This window comes from Pseudonaja textilis, chromosome 5 (assembly GCF_049901715.1).
Source record: "Pseudonaja textilis isolate UNSWEBS1 chromosome 5, rPseTex1.2, whole genome shotgun sequence".
Lineage (NCBI taxonomy): Eukaryota > Metazoa > Chordata > Lepidosauria > Squamata > Elapidae > Pseudonaja > Pseudonaja textilis.
In genome coordinates this window covers 35308000-35327871 of record NC_141994.1, presented here as the reverse complement: position 1 = coordinate 35327871, position 19872 = coordinate 35308000, and the positions used below count along the sequence as shown (strand labels likewise).

The window sequence follows — 19872 nt, the reverse complement described above, 5'->3', positions numbered from 1 at the left end:
TTGCTCAGCAGTGAGTTGTCTCATGGCAAGTGGCCATAGCAAGTTAGCCTCTAGCAAATTGGCCATGGCGAGTTCTCCCATTCTGCTCTGGATATATGCAAAAAAAAAAAAGTCCTGAAGCATTTATGTACTATATAAATGAATCCTGTAATAAATAAATACTGTAGGTTAAATAACCTATACATTAGTGCTTTGGGTACAAAACATTTCACTTAATTGCTGTATTTTGGGTGCTGTATCACAACCACACAAAATTCCATAGGAGATAGTTTTACAATCATTTTAACACAGACAAAAGTTATTTGCAAAAGGTAACTGAATCAGAAGTAGTAACAGTAGGTACAGTCATGTCTGGATAATCACATAACCTGAAATTTGAGGCCATGAAATTAGAACTTGAACAGTTCACACAAAGTCTAACTAGGTTGGTTTCTTCTATTTTAGGATCCCAGATCTGAAAAGGAATATTGAGTCTATGCCTCTACATATATGAAAGAATCCAGATTAAAACATCCCACACATGATTGTCTAGCATCCACCCGAATACTTCCAATGAAAAAAAGTGCCACCATCAAACTGCTCTTAATATTAGGAATATTCTCCCCTAATATTTTTATTGGAATCTATCTTTCAGTAATTTAAAATCTATTATTCCATGTCCTTTGCTTTGGGGTGAGAATGAAGCCTTGATAGTTTTCTATGTGACCTTTTTGCAGATATCTGAAGATGGCTATCCTATCCACCTTTAATAGTCTTTGCTCAAGGCTAACCATATCTAGCTGGGTCAATCACCTTTAGGCCATAATTTTTAAAGTCCTAATCATTTCATTGTCCTTTTCCAAATCTTCTTAGATTGTAATATCCAGAATGGACACGATACTCAAGGTAGATGTGGCCAAATCAGAATAAAATTGAGAAAATATTTCTTATATTTGGAAATTCATTCTTTATAATGCTGAATCAGTTTGCAATTAACTGCTATGACAATATCTTCATTGCAAGTACAATTGTCAAGACAGATAACATAAAACTTACAATCCATGCACTTGACTGTATCCCAAGTGAAAATCTTTCATTTGCTTCTATTAAAATTTCATTCTATTACTTTTAATCCATTTCTCCAACTGATCAAGATTGCTTTGAATTTTATTTTTTTATTCCACAGTATGAGCTAACTTTATTCAATTTTGTAACTTTTGAAAACTGAGAAGCATTCTCTCTACTTTTTTATCTGATCATTAATAAAAAATATTGAAATATTGGAAATCTGTCTTGGGAATTGATAATTGTGGACTTGAATAATAATTTGGTCCTTTTCCAGGTTGATGAAATATAATTGATGGGTGCTCTTTGACAATAAATTGTGAGCCAATTATATATTCACATAATTGTTACTATCTTCAGCCCACATTTAACTAACTTGCTTATCAGAATGTCATTGGATGCCTTCAGCTGCTAACACATAAAATACTTTTAACTAATTGAATTGAAACAGTAATGTGGTCTATATTTATTAAAGATAGTTTGTTCAAGTTTTAGTAACATGAAAAATGGTGTTTATTAGTGAGGATTCACCATGTCTTCTAACTAAAAGGATATAAAGCGGAATTCTTGACGTGTAAATGGAGTTTCTGATTTCTACGAATTCTCTCTGTAAGTGATTAAGTAGCTTTTTTAAAAAAAAATTATTGGTTTTTAAAATCAAATATTAACAAACAAAACATAAAAACATCAAGCTATCTTCCATAGGTGTACATACAATGTGCCGGTTGGTTTACAAATTGTTTTGTGCTTCCATTTCATAGTCTTCAATTACAATTACACTGCATATAATCTCATATTTTCAATCAAAAATTAAATACCTTAGTATCATTAATAATCAATCATTTGACTATACTTTTATTCATTCATGTTTTACAAGATAATCATAATTTACTTAGTTTATTTTATAACAGTTCATATTATCACCCCAAATCTATCCTAAAATCATTTTGTAGATATAATAAGAAAGAAATACATCTTTATATATTTATTATTTTCTAACAGTCTACATATTTCATTACTGTATTTTATTGTCTAACCATTGATAGAAAAGATCCCAAATTTTATAAAATTGTTTATCCTCTTGTTCTCTAATTTCAATGTCAATCTACTCATTTCAGCACATTCCAATATTTTCGTAATGCTTTCCTCCTGTGATGGTGTTTTCTCATTTTTCCAGTTTTTAGCAAATACAATCCTAGTCGCTGTTAATACATTTACAATCAGATATTTCAAGTCTTTACTATATATTTCAGGTAAAATTCCCAATAAAAATATCTCTGGTTTCAAGTCTATTTTTTTTTTGTCATTTTTTCCAACCACGTATGGATTTTAGTCCAGTATTTTTTAGCATCTGCACAAGTCCACCACATATGGTAATATAAGCCAGGTGTCTGATGACATTTCCAACATTTTTTGGATTTATTCTTGAACATTCTTGCTATTCTTGTCAGGGGAAAATGCCACCTGTAAAACATCTTATACAAATTTTCTTTATATGCTGTTGACATTGTCATTTTATAGTTTTGAGACCACAATTTTTGCCATTTCTCTAAATCGATTCCATACCCAAAATTCTTCCCCCAAGCAATCATAGTTTCTTTAACTTGTTCTTCTTCTAATTTAATTTCTAATAAATATCCATACAGTTTTTTAATCACCTTTTCATTAGTACCTGTCAAAATCTTATCTAAATCAGTCAATTTATCATAGAAACCTTCCATTTTAGAATCTTTATCATACCTTGAATGTATTTGCGCATATGAAAACCAATTCATCTTTATACCTTATTCCTCTAGTTTTTGTATAGATTTGAGTTCACTCTTTTCATTCAATATTTCACCATATCTAACTGTTTGTTCTTTTTTATATATTATAGGATAAGAAAATGCTTCAATAGTCGATAACCAGACTGGAATTTTCAAATAACATTGTCTTTTAATCTTCTCCCAGTTTAACCACAGAGACTCCCGTATATAATGTCTTCTAAAGTACCCCTGTGTTTTAGTTCCTTTATACCATAAAAAAGCATGCCACTCCAACAACAGGTCATGTCCTTCTAATGACAACAATCTAGTATTTCTTAATGTTATCCATTCCTTAACCCACATCAGATCTGCAGCTTGGTAATACAACTCCCAATTAGGCAAACCAAATCCTCCTCTAATTCTAGCATCTTGTAAAAGTTTTAACTTTATTCTCGCTTTCTTACCTTGCCATATATATTTCAACACAATTTTATTTAAATCTTCAAAGTAATCTTTTCCAAGCCTAATTGGAATTGTTTGAAACAAATATAAAATTCTGGGTAATATATTCATCTTGATTGGTGAAATTCTCCCTATTAGTGACAGTTGGAAATTTTCCCATTTCACCAGATCTAGTGCTATCTGCTGTTTAAGTTTGATATAATTATTCTCTTTTAATGTACTACATCTTGCTGTCAAATATATCCCCAAGTACTTAATCTTATTCGTGACCTGAATTTTCAGTAGGTCTGCCAGTTCTTCCTTTTGTCTTAATACCATATTCTTTGTCAAGATCTTTGTCTTATCTTTATTTATTTTCAAACCAGCCATATTTCCATATGTTTCTATCTTTTCTATCAATTTTGATGCTGTTTCTAAAGGGTCTTCTAAGATGAAAACCAGATCATCCGCGAATGCTTACAGCTTAAATTCTTCTTTTTTGATTTTCATTCCTTTTATATTCTTTTCATTTCTAATATTTCTGTTTAGCACTTCCAAAGTTAACACAAACAACAAAGGTGATAGTGGGCACCCTTGTCTTGTTCCTTTTCTTATATTGATAGAGTCTGTCAGTTCTCCCTCTATCATTACCTTTGCCGTTTGCTTATAGTATATAGCTTCTATTGTTTGAATAAATTTTCTAGCAAAACCCATCTGTTCCAACAGTAATAACATGAATCGTCAATTCACATTATCAAATGCCTTCTGTGCATCTAGAAATATCAGAGCCATTTGTTTTTCAGGATGTGCCTTGTAATATTCCAAAGTATCCAAGATTACTCTCATATTGTCTTTAATTTGTCTCTTTGGCAGAAAGCCATTTTGATCAGGATGGATAAGATTATTTAAATATTTTTAAGTCCTTCTGCCAATATCGAAGCAAAAATTTTATAATCTGCATTTAATAGAGAAATAGGTCTATAGTTCTTAATTTGTAATGGATCGGCCTCCTCTTTTGGAATAAGTGTAATATAGGCTTCTGAACATGATTTAGGTGTCTTCTTCTTTAACATAACTTCATTCATAACTTCTAGCAATGGAAGATTCAACGATTCTTGTAATGTTTTGTAAAATTCTGCCAGAAGTTCATCTGGGCCTGGTGCCTTTCCATTATTTTGTTTCTTGAGTGCTTCAGTTAACTCCATCATTGTTATATTGCTTTCTAACATAGTTTCAATTTCTTTAGGTATCTGAGGTAAATTAGCATTCTGTAAGTGCTGTTTAACTCTTTCCTCACCAATATTCTCTTGCATATATAATTTCCCATAGAAGTCTCGAATGATTTCCTTCTTCTCTTTACTACCATAGCGAACTTGGCCTTGGTCATTTATTAATTGCAATATTTAATAAAATGACACTTTTGTATCATATTAATCTGTGGGTGACCTCATTAAATGACTATGTATGATTACAGAAATATATAGTTTTGTTCAGAATTAATCCATCACATTCAAACTGCTGTTACATAGTAGCCAATACACATTTTCCATCAATTAAAGTAATTCTGACCAAGCTTATATAATATTCAGAAGGATTTATCTAACATTTATTCAGTTGCCTCTTACAGCAAAAACCATGGTCTGCAAATTGCTTACAAGGAACAAAGAGGTCTGTTAGGGCTGTCCCAGTTTGGGCATTTAGGAAAGAAAGACTCTCAGTTCCATTTGTAGTAAAATGTATCCTTTTACTAAAGCCAAATGGTGTAAGCAAAGCCAATCTGAATATTCCTAAGTAAGCCCAGTGCTTTCCCCTTCTTCCAAACCCTCCCCGCTAGTCCTTTTATAAATGTACAATGGTAGTCAAACTAAATGTTTTGATAACAATCCTAAAGTTTGGCGCCTCTTTGTTGGGGGTTTGCATTCCATTCTCACACTTGTGTTTTTGAATTTGCCAGACTCTGTTTTGGTCTGGCACCTCTGGTTCCTATTATCCTGTCGCCCCCCTTCTATATCCCCTTACTCCTCCCTTTCTCTTTTTATGGCATGATGCTATTGAAGTGAAGCAGGGTTGAAGCAATGCAATGGCAGATCTGACAGGATCTCATTGTTTGAAGGTATCAATCAGGTGAAGGATATAAAAATTTCCCCAAAACATTGGATATACTATGGAGCACAGTGAAGGCAGTCATCAACAAGAGGAGAAAATATGGCACAATGACATTACCAAGAAATGAATGTCCCTTAAAAATTGATAAATAAAAACAAGAATCGGAGAGTGTTCCAAGAGACATATAGCAGCATTAAAAGAGCTGCGGGAATTACTGGCAAGTACTGATTGTAACAACAATCTCCCATATTCTTCAGATGTCTGTGAGATAAGGCAGCAAGATGGAAGCCTCTTGTTACAAAGAAACATATCCAAGGCTGGCTACATTATTTTGCAAAAACCTGACAAAAACACATTGGAAAATGTGTTATGGTCTGCTGACACCAAGGGTGAACTTTTGAGCCATAATTCCAAAAAGTTGTTTGGCACAAAAACAATTCTGCACATCACCAAAAGTACATTATACCCACAGCGAAGCATGGCATGGCAGCATTATGTTTTAAAGATGCTATTTTTCAGCTGGAACTGCTATAATCAAGTTTTCAAATGTCAGTAAATTTTGGCACAAAACCTTTAGGCCTTTTGCTAAAATGCTGAAGATGAAGACAAATGTCATCTTTCAACACAATAATGATCCAAAGCATACCTCTAAATCAATGAATGACTGGCTTCAACTAGAAGAAGATCAAAGTTGTAGAATGGCCCAGCCAGAGCCCAGAATCCAATTGACAGTCTAAGGGGGACCTGGAAAGGACTATGCACAGGAAATGCCCTGGCAATCTGATAGCTCTTTTGCAAGAAAGAGCAGGCAAAGATTCTGAAGCAAAATATGCCATACTGAAAGGCTCCTAGTCTAAAAGACTGAATGCTGTGATTAAAAACAAATGCCTCAACAAACCATTAGTTTAATGTCCCTATATTCAGCATCACTTGCATTTACCTAAATATATATATTTGAATTGCAACACCCTTGTTTGTCTGCAAAAATATAACCAAGAGATGCACATATATTGTATGTGTGTACATCCATATCTAGATATATATCCAACTATCTCAGGATTATGGAAGTATGCTGTATAACAAAAGTCAAAGTTAGAAACAAGTTTTTTTTCTCTGATTCATATCTCAGTAACAAAATCAAAAACATAATTACTTCCAGACTTTTAATCTGAACATTATGTAAAACTAGGAAACTTGCAAGAAAAAGCCTTAGCAATGGAATACAGATTTCCAAAAATGTACTTCTATAAAATTCTTGAATCATTTTGAAAAGACATATATCCGAATGATGATCAGAAGTACAACTGCTTGCAAATAAGTGTTTTACCACCCCTATATTTTTGATAAGTCGTAGCAACTGGCTTGCATCAATATGGATCATCTTCAGATACAAAATTCTGCTTTAATGACATTACATAGGGATGATATTTTTGAATTAAATATTTTGAAAGTAGAGTAGAAGGTAAATCATGATATTGCCTAAATTAAAAAAGCCTTAGTAAGTTTGATAATTAAATTTTTATATTAATGAAATGGAAAATTATTAATATAGAATAAAAAATAGTTGTGAATGAATTGGCAGTCATTCTGACAAGATGTAATTCAGATTAATATTTAGAGCAAAAAAACAAAGAGGCAACTTCATACCATCCTTTCCAAATTTAGGTAGACAGGAAAGCAAGCATGACTGTCAAATATTCCCATGTGTCAAGCTCAAACAGAAATCAAATTGCTAAAGTTTTCCTATTTTGCTGTTTTAAGATTAGCTTAATATAGCTATATTTTAAGAAGAAAGTTGTGTGTCATCGTTGGCATGCCTTCAAAATGCCAAAAGGTTTTTAATTAATGAAGTCAGTGAATGTAACAGAAAAAAAGAATGTGATACACCCTGCTTCATAATACTATATAGACACAAATGTACTGTAAGTATATTGTAAAAGAATAGTAAGATTAATATTAACCAAGTCTCTTCCATGCAATACATTATTGCTTAGTAACTATTTTATCATGTCAAACAGAAGTTAACTTACCCAAATAATCATTGTAAAGTGCTTGTTCTAAGTCTCCAAGCATTGTTATTATAACATCTTCATCAAGCTGTGCAGTCCCTTCACGTAAACAACCTTCCTCTTCCACCACCCAGTTTTGGCCAGTAATTTTTGACTTAAAGGGCACATCTTCTTCACCCAACTTGCTTGTCTCCCCTTGAACAGCTTCATCAACCGGGAATCCTCTGATCCTTTTGCATGAGGCTCTGGGTCCAACAGGTGGTAGTTCTTCCATTTCCCATGGTGACTTGTTGCTGGCATGGTAAAGGGAGTGTGCTGATTTTGACAGTGTTTTAGAAAGTAAGCCTCTACTCCCAAGCTCTGACTGATGAAGAACCTGGCTAGACTTGGAGGCACTGCCAAACCAGTTTTCTCTGCATGAAGACCTCTTTTTTTCGCCTTCATTTAGGAGAGTAAGATTAGTCAGAGATTTTTGTTTCTGGAGACAAGCACCTCTGTTTCTTGCATCCTTGCCTCTGAACACTGAAAGTTCAGCAGATCGTTGCATAGTTTTATCCAAAGGCTCAACACAAATTAGATTTCACATTTCTAGCTGCAGAGAAGGCAGGATCTTTCAGCAATAGAACTAACCTTTCAGCAGTACCCAGTTTACATGCCCTTATTCCTCCGGTGTCAAAAAAACACAGCATAAGCATTCCAGAGTGCAGGCTATTAAGACTAGACAGGCACAGTCATTTTGATTCTTTCCATGCTAAGCTAGTCTTTTCCAGTCCTGTTAATCTGCAATGTTATAATAATTTTAGAGGAATTTCTTTCAAGCAGAAGAGAGTTGCTTAAACAATCTACTCCAGCACAGAAATAAACATAAAAGGCGGTGATGTTTCCCTCTTATCATCCAATCATCATTCTCCTTTAGATTGATAGGACTGCATCACTCTCTGTGGCTGCTGTTTTCTGAAATCCAAAAGTAAACTGCAAGTGCCGATGACTGTCTTCTCCCAGGCTCCCTCACCAGATCATGACTGATTCCTGCATGCAGATCTTTACTTTGGATGGCTGATAATTGCAGCTAAGCACGTCAGGGCTCAAATTAACCAAGGAAGCAAAGCTCTGTGAAAGCTTCCCTGCATTTTAGTATTCAACGTGCATTCCCAGATCTATGGCTTTTCTCTGTAACTGCAGTGAATGCTGCTGGCTGCCATGGCAGCAAACAGCCTGGCAAATTAAAACAGAAGGACCCAGCCCTCTGCAATTCTACAAATCCTGAGTGTAAGGATACAGCATAAGCTAAATGGGATGAACACTTAACACCCTGTAATGCTTTCCTTCTTTCCTTCCTTCCTAAAGTTGAAGTGGCTCTGGAATCTTGCAATATACTGAACAAGTCTCTTCCTATAGTGTAATAGAGAATAAAGAAAAAGCAATATACCTTTATTTGGAAATGCTAGAAAGAGAAAACGACTTTGTTCCTTTTATACAGTAGAGCTTTTAATTTCTGATACAGTAGAGCTTTTAATTTCTAATAGTTTATTATGAAATAATTAGAACTGTTAAGAAAAAATAAGTTTTTTAAATCAGAGGGGGGGGATCAATGTTGGGTGAAACTGTCCCAAAGTAGAAATTTTCGGTAGGGGGGCAAAGTATACAGATTTGTGTAAAATACATATGCATAAAGGTACCTTAAGAAGAGACAATATACTTCTCTTTCAGCTAAAAACTGCATAGATATATATGAGATATGAAAGGATGCACATGTGATTTAAGATTACTTTTGATTAATCTTTAGCCCAAATTTAAAAATAAATCTTATCTAACAAGCTGAAATACATTTGTAACAGCCTCACTTATAGATATACAAACCTTCCAGAACAAAAATAATGCTAATAAAAATGTTCCTACAAATAAAAAAGTGATATAATGAATTTTTATTAACTTTTTGAAAAATTGCATAATTTCACCAAAAAAATGTTGGCTTTATCCCAAGGTGCATGTACATACCTAGCCTATAATATGAAGTGTGTACCAATTTCCTACCAAATCTCAGACCAGGTACAATTATAAATCTCTATTCTACTGAACATTCTAACTTGCTAGCTTCAGCCTTAAAATACCATTTAAACTTGCTTAAACCATGCTTTGCATTTTGATTAGTTCTGACTCTAATAATAAATTTCCCAATTTAAAGATATTAGATATAACGTGTGATCTTGGTATTTTCCAAAAAACATGACGGGAGAAGCAACATACCTATATTAATTTGCAATAATACAGAAAATCATGTATATAATTCATGGATAGTTTTTGTATTCATGTTATATAGTTTAGATGAAACAACTAGATTATGAATTAATTGCATTCAATCATAATTCATAAAATGCAATATATCTTCCAAAATGACAGTGGTTTTGGGATTTCTTCTTGCAGAGAATTTTAGAACATTTGAAGCAGCTATTCTGCTTCAAATCTTACTCTATTTAGACTATAACTTTTGTTCTGTTACCCAGATAAGGTCTTAAATAAAATATATGACTCAATGGAGCATGTTGCTTCTGTCAAGATATATGAACTATTGCAAATATTTTTTAAAAAATTAAATTTTATAGATCCTCATCAAGCATTCTATCCATCTGCAGTATAAAGGCACAATTAGGGCTCCATCTGGCAAGTATAAAAGATAGAAATGTGTAATTAACCAAAACTTGTTTTTTGGGGGGTAATTTATAACACAAATTATATATTGTTTTGAAAAATATATATGACTGAGTTGACCACTAAATATCTAAAATTTGCAAATGTATTTCAAGGTACTTATATATTACTGGAATATTGCCTTTAATCAAAAATAGTGCTATACACACACACACACACACACACACACACGTCTGGGTTGAATAAATAATAGCTAAATCCACAACATTGTAGCATATTTTCTCAAATAAGAGAATATAACTGCATAGCATAATATTTCAATAGACACTCATTTATAGTAGATAGAAGTTGAGCACTGGTGCTGGCACAGTAATAAATTAAAGAACTGAAGCAATAATGAATACAAATGCAAAACTTTTTAAAGAAAAAAAGCTCATCTTTCCAAGGTATAGAAGAAATTATTTTTGACGTTGGATTACAACATCATCCACACAAATATACATTTTTACTATCTGTTTGCCTGCCAGCCTTTCTCTCTCTCTTTCTGTCTCTCTGTCTCTCTCTCTCTCTTTCACTCTCTTTCACACACACACACACACAAACACACACACACACACACACACACACACACACACACACATATATATCAGGCTCATGAAAAAAAATCAAGGTCAATTAACCATGGGTGAATTTTGTGCAAAGCAGCAGGCAAAACAGTCAGTACTTTTCTTTATGTTTTAATGGGTTTCAGCTGCGGAATATACAGAGAGAAAAACAATGAAACTGTTCAATATATAAACTAAAAACAAAATGATAGCTTCCGTCCAATATTAATGTCTACTAACAGAGCATGTAAATGTCATAGCACCAGGGGTGGGATTCAACTGGTGGTACTACTGGTTCGATAACTACGTTTTGCGCCGGCGCATTGTGCAACAAGGTCACATAGTGTAATAAGATTGGGACTGGGTTAGGGACTTCTGTCCTCACTGTGAATTGTGTTGGGCGGGGGAGTGCATGAAGGAAGGTTCAGCCAATCTCATTGTACTCATGTTGTACTTTGACAATAAAGGTAGCAATAAGATCCACCAAAATATAATTGTGCTAGACATATTGAATTCCTCTTTTTTTCAAATTTCATTCTTATATATGTCACTGAAAATAACATTGGCTTGAAATCCTAATGTATTAGCATACTAGTATATGCAGACATATTAATAAAACTACCTACTTGAAGACACAAAATATTTTAATGATTTTTTTTAATTAAATCCATATAAAAAGGCCAAGCAGATTTCCATGGAAACTCACAAACACAGTTTGAAGGTAATAGCTCCTCTTGCTAATTTCTGTCTTGAAATCTACTGTTTAGTTTCCTCTAATTCTTGTACAATATAAAAGGAATAACATCCTAGTTTTTCACAGTACAAATTATTAAAATCTATTGTGTTCATGTGTAGTGACTTTTTAAAACAAAGAGTCAAAGGTAATTTAGCCCCTGCTCATATAGCAGTTTCTCATTTTTTGATAATTCTGTATTTTTTTCTGCAGAATTCTTTTTATAATTGTGCAAATAAAAATACAGAGACTCAGTTCTAGAAAGCATATCTGCCTGATTTAGGTGAAAGTCTTCACCTGTGCCACTATGCTACTACTTCTCCAAATTTCAGTTGCAACATATGGAAGTAATATCTCATACTGAGTTCTCAACCTACGGGCCACAGCACACTACTGGTCCATGGCTTATTCACAACCAGGCTGTGTGTGTGGCTGGTTGGTGCAAGTGCATGTGTGTGGGTGTGGGTGCACATAGCCCCACTAGCACCAGCATTGCGGATGCTCCCAGCCCCACTCATGCAAGCAACAGGTGCTCACAAATGCGCCTGCCTCCATCCTCTCTTTTCCTTTCCCCCCTGCTTTGGGTCTCCAACCTAGAAAGGTTGGAGAACTCTGACTTAGCGGATTAAATATTTGCAAGCAAGCCACAAAGCTCAGAGAGCATCAAGAATTCCACAGACCACACGAATGTCCCAGGAAGTAGAGATAATTTATAAGACGCAAAAAAACAATGGTTTGGAAAATGATGAGAATTTTTAATCCTATACATTACTATAAAGTTGGAAAGTAATTATATTAATGTAATTGTTTCAGACATCTATTCTGAAGAATTTTTCTTCAAGAAATAATATCAAAGTGGATTTATATTATTGAAATTAATGATTAGTTGTTGCTTACATTGTCCTTCATTTAATCCTTTGTCCATAAAACTGTGCAACATTTAAGCAGTTAGATGGAAGGAAATAGAATTTTAGTTTTAAATTGGTCTTTGTCCCTGACAATTTTAATTATGATCTGATTAATTGTATGGGAATCAATTTCTTATCTTTTTAAAAGGGTAAAAACAAACAATACAATGAAAAAGTCAAGAGTGTTATGATAATTTTGGATTATTTTTAAGCCATGCAGCTGAAGCCAAAATTATAGAGGAACGGCATTACAGGTAGTTCTCAACTTACAACAGTTTATTTATTGACCAAAGTTACAATGGCATTGAAAAAAGTGATTTATGACTGTCTTTCACATTTATGTCTGTTGCAGCATCCCTATGTTCACATGATCAACACTCGCATGCTTGGCAACCGGTCCATGTTTATGATGGTTGCAATGTCCTGAAATCATGTGATTAACTTTTACAACCTTCTGATAAGCAAAGTCAATGGGAAAATGAGATTCAATTAATAATGAAGTTACTAATTTAATACCTTCAATGATCCACTTAACAATTGTGGCAATAAAGTTCATAAAATGGGGCAAAACTTACTTAACAAATGTCTCATTTAACAACATAAATATTTGGACTCTATTTAAGAATGGCCATAATAATTCAGAAATATATCACTATTAAGCAATGATTATATATTACTCACCAGATATTTCCTCGAGACATTGCTTGGCAGTTTTACTGTATGCCAAATCCAATTTTGTAGGACTGATACAAGAGTCAGAAGATGGGATAGAAGAGCTATCATTTTCCGAATGAGCTCTGGAATTAAAGAGATGGGAGGTAATGTCTATAACTTCATAACAGTGATGACTTATAATTCAGCATATGTGTTCAAAAATAGAAATATCATTAGCACTTCTTTCATATTCATATGGTGGAAATAAAGAAAATATACCACTAAGGTGTATTTGATTAGATTAATTCAGTCAAGGTGTCAAAGACAAAATATTTCTAACATCTTTCATTTCAAGACAGGAAATGAGACAGAGGAAAGATAAGTAAATCAAGCCACTGCTTAACCACAACTAGGCATTTATGTATTCCAAATTATTTATTCTAGGAATTATATTACTAAAAATAATATCAAACAGAAAAACCGCAATATGTTGCTAGTTAAGACTAACAGTGAAATGGGGCATATATTGCAAATAACAACTAAGATATGATGGTTAGTAGACTGTTATCAATGGTAGAAAAAAATAAAGAGTTGCAGTTGATGGGAAGTGTAATTTCATATATCTAAAGAAGTCACTTCTTCTGACAGATGCCTTTGAAGCTTGCAACCACTGAATACATTTTCATTACAACTATTATATAGGATTACACTAACCAGTAGGAGTGCCTTTAGACAGTATTACACAAATGTGTGTTTTAACAAAATGCTATCAAGGTCACAAACATTTTATTAGACAGCTAATTCTAACCATAGTTTTCCTCTGAAAAATTGAAAATATGAATTAAATATCTAAACAATAAATACTGTGATCCCAGATTCACAACTGTGCTAAACTGTATCAACTGACTCATGAAGACAGTACCCAATAACCCGGAATGAGTTAAAATTACAAGAAAGAAAGTACTTTCCTTCAATTCTCCTTGGGCATTACTTATATTAATTCAAAATAATTTGAATTTATCTTTTCACAAAACAGATTTTACCTCTGTTCACATGAGGTCAGTTTATTTCCAAAAAAAAAGAAATTTCATCATTTTAAATTTTTTAAAAATAACATTCAACCAACTAGAGGGCACCTTGGAAAGCTTTGTTAAAAACATGTCTTTTGCAAAATAACAACCTGTCAATTCTGCTATATTTATGACTTCCAGGTTGCTTATCTAATGTTTTTCTTTTTCAAAAACAGTCTGCAAAGGGTGGGAAAGCATAGTTCTGAGCCATATACACGATCCTGCAGTCTCCAAGAAAATATGCAGCAGATATTTTCTCTCATGTTTAGTTTTAGCATCTGCTTGCATTGTATCAGGCAGTATGTGAAGCAAAAATTGTGGTTCAGATGGAACATTAAGGTTGGCATCATGCTCTAAGCATGAGCTTGGCTAACAGACTCAAACGATTCATTTTGCTCTTCCTTTACATATCCTGTCATAAATGAATCAATGTCATTTTCTGATAAGTTTTGAACCAGGAATCCAGTGATTTAAAAAGAAACACACATGTTCATTTGTACTTTATTAAGCAATTGGGATTGTTAGGGATACACCCTAGCAGAATCTGCACGGCAGTCAGGCAGGCAGGCAAAATATGTGAGATAAACGTTTTTGTAGCTTACACTCAGTAAAACAGATACACAGTGCTAATTAAACAGTTTATTCCGGTAAGAGTTATAGCATAGTCAAAACAGTCCATATATCATTCACTAATTCAGTCCGTCCAGGGATTATTCAGTTGCAAATGCCAGTGTCGAAAAAGAGAGGTCAGTAAACTTACAAATATCAGTCCAGTAATATATCTCCTTGCAGTAGAGATATGAAAAACTCCTCTCTTCCTTCAGCAACTCAGCAGTAGGGGAAAACACGCAGTTAACAAACCATCAATCCATGCAATCCAGTAATTGTCAGGGAATCGTCAGCAATTGTCAGGTTCTCTTGCTCCCTCTTATGGTGGTTTCACACCGCACCCAAAATTACATGCTTTGCAGTTTTAAAGTGACACACACTTAAACTTACAATCATAGTTTATATATATTATTTTACCCAAACTACGTTAGGTAACCTATGTTATTCCTAACATTCTCCCCTTTTGGGTAATATAATAATATATATATATCTATTTACAACCTTAACCCAGTCATCACAACTCTCTTTGTGTTTCACTGCACCTTGGGCTTTAGTAAACTGATCAGCAATATTTTGTTCAGTCATACAATATTCCAATCTTATTAAACCATCCTTTACAGATTGTCTTACATTCAGATATCTAAGATCTGTATGCTTAGATCTCATTTTTACAGCAATATTTGTAGCCATCCGTATGGCTGCTTGATTGTCCTCATACACAACAATGGAATCATTAACAGTTAGTCCCATATCCAACAACAACTGTTTATACAGAATTAAATCAGTACATAATAAGGATAAACATGAAAATTCTGCTTCCATTGTGGACATACTTATGTGTTGCTGTCTAATTGACCTCCAACCAATCAATGCTTTTCCTAATAGTATAGCCATTCCTGAAGTTGATTTCCTAGTGTTTATATCTGTTGCAAAACTTGCATCAGCATATGCACTTAAAATCAAATCATCTTTTGGCTCCAAATATAATGCATAGTGCATTGTCCTTTTAAGATATCTTAAGATACGTTTTGCTGCTTGCCAGTGTCGTTCAGCGGGTTCAGCATTGAATCGAGCCAATTGATTAATGCTATAGGCAATATCTGGCCTTGACCAATTACTAATGTACAATAGACTACCAATTAGCGACTGATAGATAGTCTTATCGAATTTTGAACTCTGAGCATCAGTGCGGCAAAATTCCTGACTCATTGGAGTTTTTGCTGGTTTACAAAGTTCCATCTTATATGTTTTTAGTAATTGATAAATCTTATCCTCTTGAGATATCTTATAGCCACCATTGGTTTTATTTATTGTCAATCCTAAAAACTGTTTTATCTCTCCTAGTTGCTTTAATTTTATCCTCTTACCTAATAATAATATTATTTCAGTAGCTTCATTATTAGTTTTTGTAATTAAAGCAATATCATCTGTAAACAACAATAATAATGACACTATTCCATTTGTCTCTCTTTTAAATAAACATGGATCAGCTAAACCTGCTTCAAACCCTATATTGTTTAACTCCTTAACAATATATTGGTTCCATTCGTAACCAGATTGTTTCAATCCATAGAGACTCTTTTTAAGTTTCCAACAGTCATTATTAGTTTTATCATCCTTAATACCTACAGGTTTCTTTAGGTATATAGTGTGCTGCAATGGCGCATGCAGATAGGCAGTTTCTACATCTAAATGATTTATGATATAGTTTTTCTTAGCTGCCCACACTAAAGCTGCTCTCAAGGTTGTTGCTTTTAGACTTGGTGCAAACACTTCATCATAATCACATGCAGTTTGATTAAATCCTTGAGCTACCAACCTAGCCTTGTCCCATATTTACCTGTTTTTAATTTAAATATCCATTTGCATCCAATGGACTTTTCACCTGGAGGTAATTTAGCATTCTCATAGACTCCCATCTGTTTTAATGAATTCAGTTCCTTTTGCATTGCTGTATGCCAGTTCTCTTGATCCTTCGCAGGATACATTTTTAGTTCTTCCACAGTAGTTGGAATTTTACTAACTTGGCAAACTACACTTGCTTGGTACCTATCAGGTGGTCTACTTTCACGTGTTGACCTTCTAGGTAGTACAGGGCTTACAGGTGGACTTTTATCTATCACCTGTTCCTGGTTATCTATTTCTTCTTGTTCACTTATTTCTTCTTGTTTTGGTCCTATTTGCTCTTCCTTTACTTCCTCTTTAATTGGACTTTTCTTATTACTGATATGGTGGTTTGGTCTTTTGTAGGTTTCTATAATTACATCTTTATTCGAATCTTGCTCCAGTTTTTCCCATCCTACATGTTCCAGGAATTGTGCACTAGCACTACAGTAAATTCTAGTTGTACCCTCTTCCCAGAACCTGTAAGATTTATGGTTAGATTCATAACCTACAAAAAATAATCTTTTAGCCCTATGCTGTCCCTTATGTCTCAGTTGTGTAGGAATATGCACCCAGGCTGGTGCTCCAAATGTGTGCATGTAGCTTAGGTCAGGTTTTCTACCATGCCACCGTGTGAATGGTAATTCACCTGTTGTTGAGTTAACAACATTATTCAATATATGATTACCACACATTATTGCTTCTCCCCACAAATTTTCAGGTAATCCTGAATCCGATAACATGGTACGAGCCATTGCCTGTAGTGTTTGGCCTCGTCTTTCTATAAAGGAATTATGTTGTGGCCTATATGGTGCAGACTTTTTATGTTCTACACCTGCCATCTTCAGTCTATTTTGGAATTTATTATTTATAAATTCCGTACCATTATCAGTTACAAGAGTTACTAGTTTCCTTTTAGTTTTTCTTTCTGCAAACTTCAACCAATTAAAGAAATTCTGATATGTTTACGTTTTACTCTTCATTAAATAACAGAAACCATATCTAGAATAATGATCCATTATACTTAATATATAACGAGCACCTCCCACACTTGGTTTTTTAGGACCTATAATATCAGCAAATATGACCTCTAGAGGCTCTTTAGTTTTAAATCCATTAATTCTATTTGCTGGTATTACCTTGCTTTTTTCTTGACTGCAAGCATTGCAGTGCAAATACTTACTGCAAGGCTTCAGTTTTATACCTTTAGACAGTTCAACCGTTTGCTTGAGCATTTTAAAATTTATATGCCCTAAACGTCTGTGTAACAAATGTATGCATTCATCATGAGGTTTAACGTTATTATACACTGTGTTAGCCACCTCTAATTGATTATCATTTAACACATACAATTCACCTTTTAAAGTTGCAGTCACTTTTTTACCTTCCTTTTCTATTATGCAGTTTTCTCCCCTAAAGGTAACTACATAACCTAGTTTAATCAAAACTCTAACCGAAAGCAAATTAAACTTAAGTTGTGGTACATATAACATTTTTACATTTTCTTGTATGCAAGAACAATATGAAGTACCTTCAGCTTTTGCTTTCAGTTTCCAACCATTAGCTAACGATATCTGCTGTGAACTCGTGGACATCTTAATAAATCTTTTCTTATCTTTTGTTATGCAGTGCGATGCTCCACTATCTACAACCCAAAAATTATTATTGTTCACAGTTTTGTTGCTATACATGGCTAGCTCTAAGCATTTTTTATCCTTTTGATGCCTTTTTGCATTCTGGCTGACATTTTGGCGTTTTTCTTTCTTGCAGAATCTAGCCAAATGTCCTTTTCTTCCACAATTAAAACATTTTCTAATTGTGTAGGCTGACGAAGATAATTCCTCTTCTTGTGGTTGTTCCCTTCTGAGTTGATCCCTTTCAAGCCTTCTCCTGGCTTCTTCAATTAATCTGCCAGTAATGTCAGTTAATGTGAGGTTATCTTTTGGCAGAACTTCCAGCAAAGTTACATAGTCGTCATAGCTCTCATCTAATGAAGACAAAATTATATAAACCTGATGTAATTCAGTGAAGATAAGCTCTTTTTCATGCAGCTCCTGAAAAATCCTCTTCATAGTGTTTATATGAGTCAACATGTCTCCATTCTTTTGAAGATATGTTCTGAACAGCTTCCGTGTAAGATTTATATGTGCTCCTACACTGTCTCGAACATAAATCTTCTTTAAATTCTCCCAGCACTTAGCAGCTGTTTCTTCTCCACGAATATGGACAAGCTGCTGGTCACAGAGTGTCAGTCCTATTATACAGAGAGCTTGCTCATTCTTCAGTTTATATTCTTGTATTTTCTGGGCATCATCTTCATCCTCCGGATCCCAAGCATCTACCTCTGGTGGGTTTTGAATTATACTCCACAAACCTTCTCTGCGTAGAAGTAGGCTGCATTTCATAGACCATGAAACATAGTTTGTTCCATCCAGTTTAGATATTAGAGACAAATTTGGTAAATTGACTTGTGCCATCTTCTCTCTGGATATTAAACTATAATTAATAAAACACAGCTGTCTGTTTACAGTATTGTGTAACTACACTAACTCCCACTTTATATAAGCCTGTTATATCCTGGTTAGCCTGACTGTGCAGCTGGGCCCATAACCAGTGTTAGGGATACACCCTAGCAGAATCTGCACGGCAGTCAGGCAGGCAGGCAAAATATGTGAGATAAACGTTTTTGTAGCTTACACTCAGTAAAACAGATACACAGTGCTAATTAAACAGTTTATTCCGGTAAGAGTTATAGCATAGTCAAAACAGTCCATATATCATTCACTAATTCAGTCCGTCCAGGGATTATTCAGTTGCAAATGCCAGTGTCGAAAAAGAGAGGTCAGTAAACTTACAAATATCAGTCCAGTAATATATCTCCTTGCAGTAGAGATATGAAGAACTCAAAAACTCCTCTCTTCCTTCAGCAACTCAGCAGTAGGGGAAAACACGCAGTTAACAAACCATCAATCCATGCAATCCAGTAATTGTCAGGGAATCGTCAGCAATTGTCAGGTTCTCTTGCTCCCTCTTATGGTGGTTTCACACCGCACCCAAAATTACATGCTTTGCAGTTTTAAAGTGACACACACTTAAACTTACAATCATAGTTTATATATATTATTTTACCCAAACTACGTTAGGTAACCTATGTTATTCCTAACAGGGATATGTCACAATTGGGCGAATTTGGGCACAATATATTCAAAGTCCCCCCACCCCCCTTCTGCTTTTTTAATGTGAAGCATGACGAAATATTATTGTGCAAGGATGACTTTATTAGGCAATTGGGATATGTCACAATTGGGCGAATTTGGGCACAATATATTCAAAGTCCCCCCCCCTTCTGCTTTCCTAATGTGAAGCATGACGAAATATTATTGTGCAAGGATGACTTCATTTAACAGATTTGTGG

At 34.2% G+C, this 19872-nt stretch overlaps 1 protein-coding gene across 8 annotated transcripts in view; it reads right to left on the bottom strand.

The window, feature by feature from the left end:
* Window positions 1–19872, bottom strand: part of NAV3 (neuron navigator 3) — a 464771-nt gene that overhangs the window by 90458 nt on the left and 354441 nt on the right. For 7 of the 8 annotated variants that reach the window (XM_087934496.1, XM_087934492.1, XM_087934487.1 and 4 more), the window contains one exon: window positions 12922–13037. In XM_087934496.1, coding sequence (XP_087790622.1) covers window positions 12922–13037 — 116 coding nt within the window. Of the gene's footprint in view, window positions 1–7366; window positions 8282–12921; window positions 13038–19872 lie in introns of those variants that run through there. The other variant, XM_087934495.1, reaches the window with a different exon arrangement.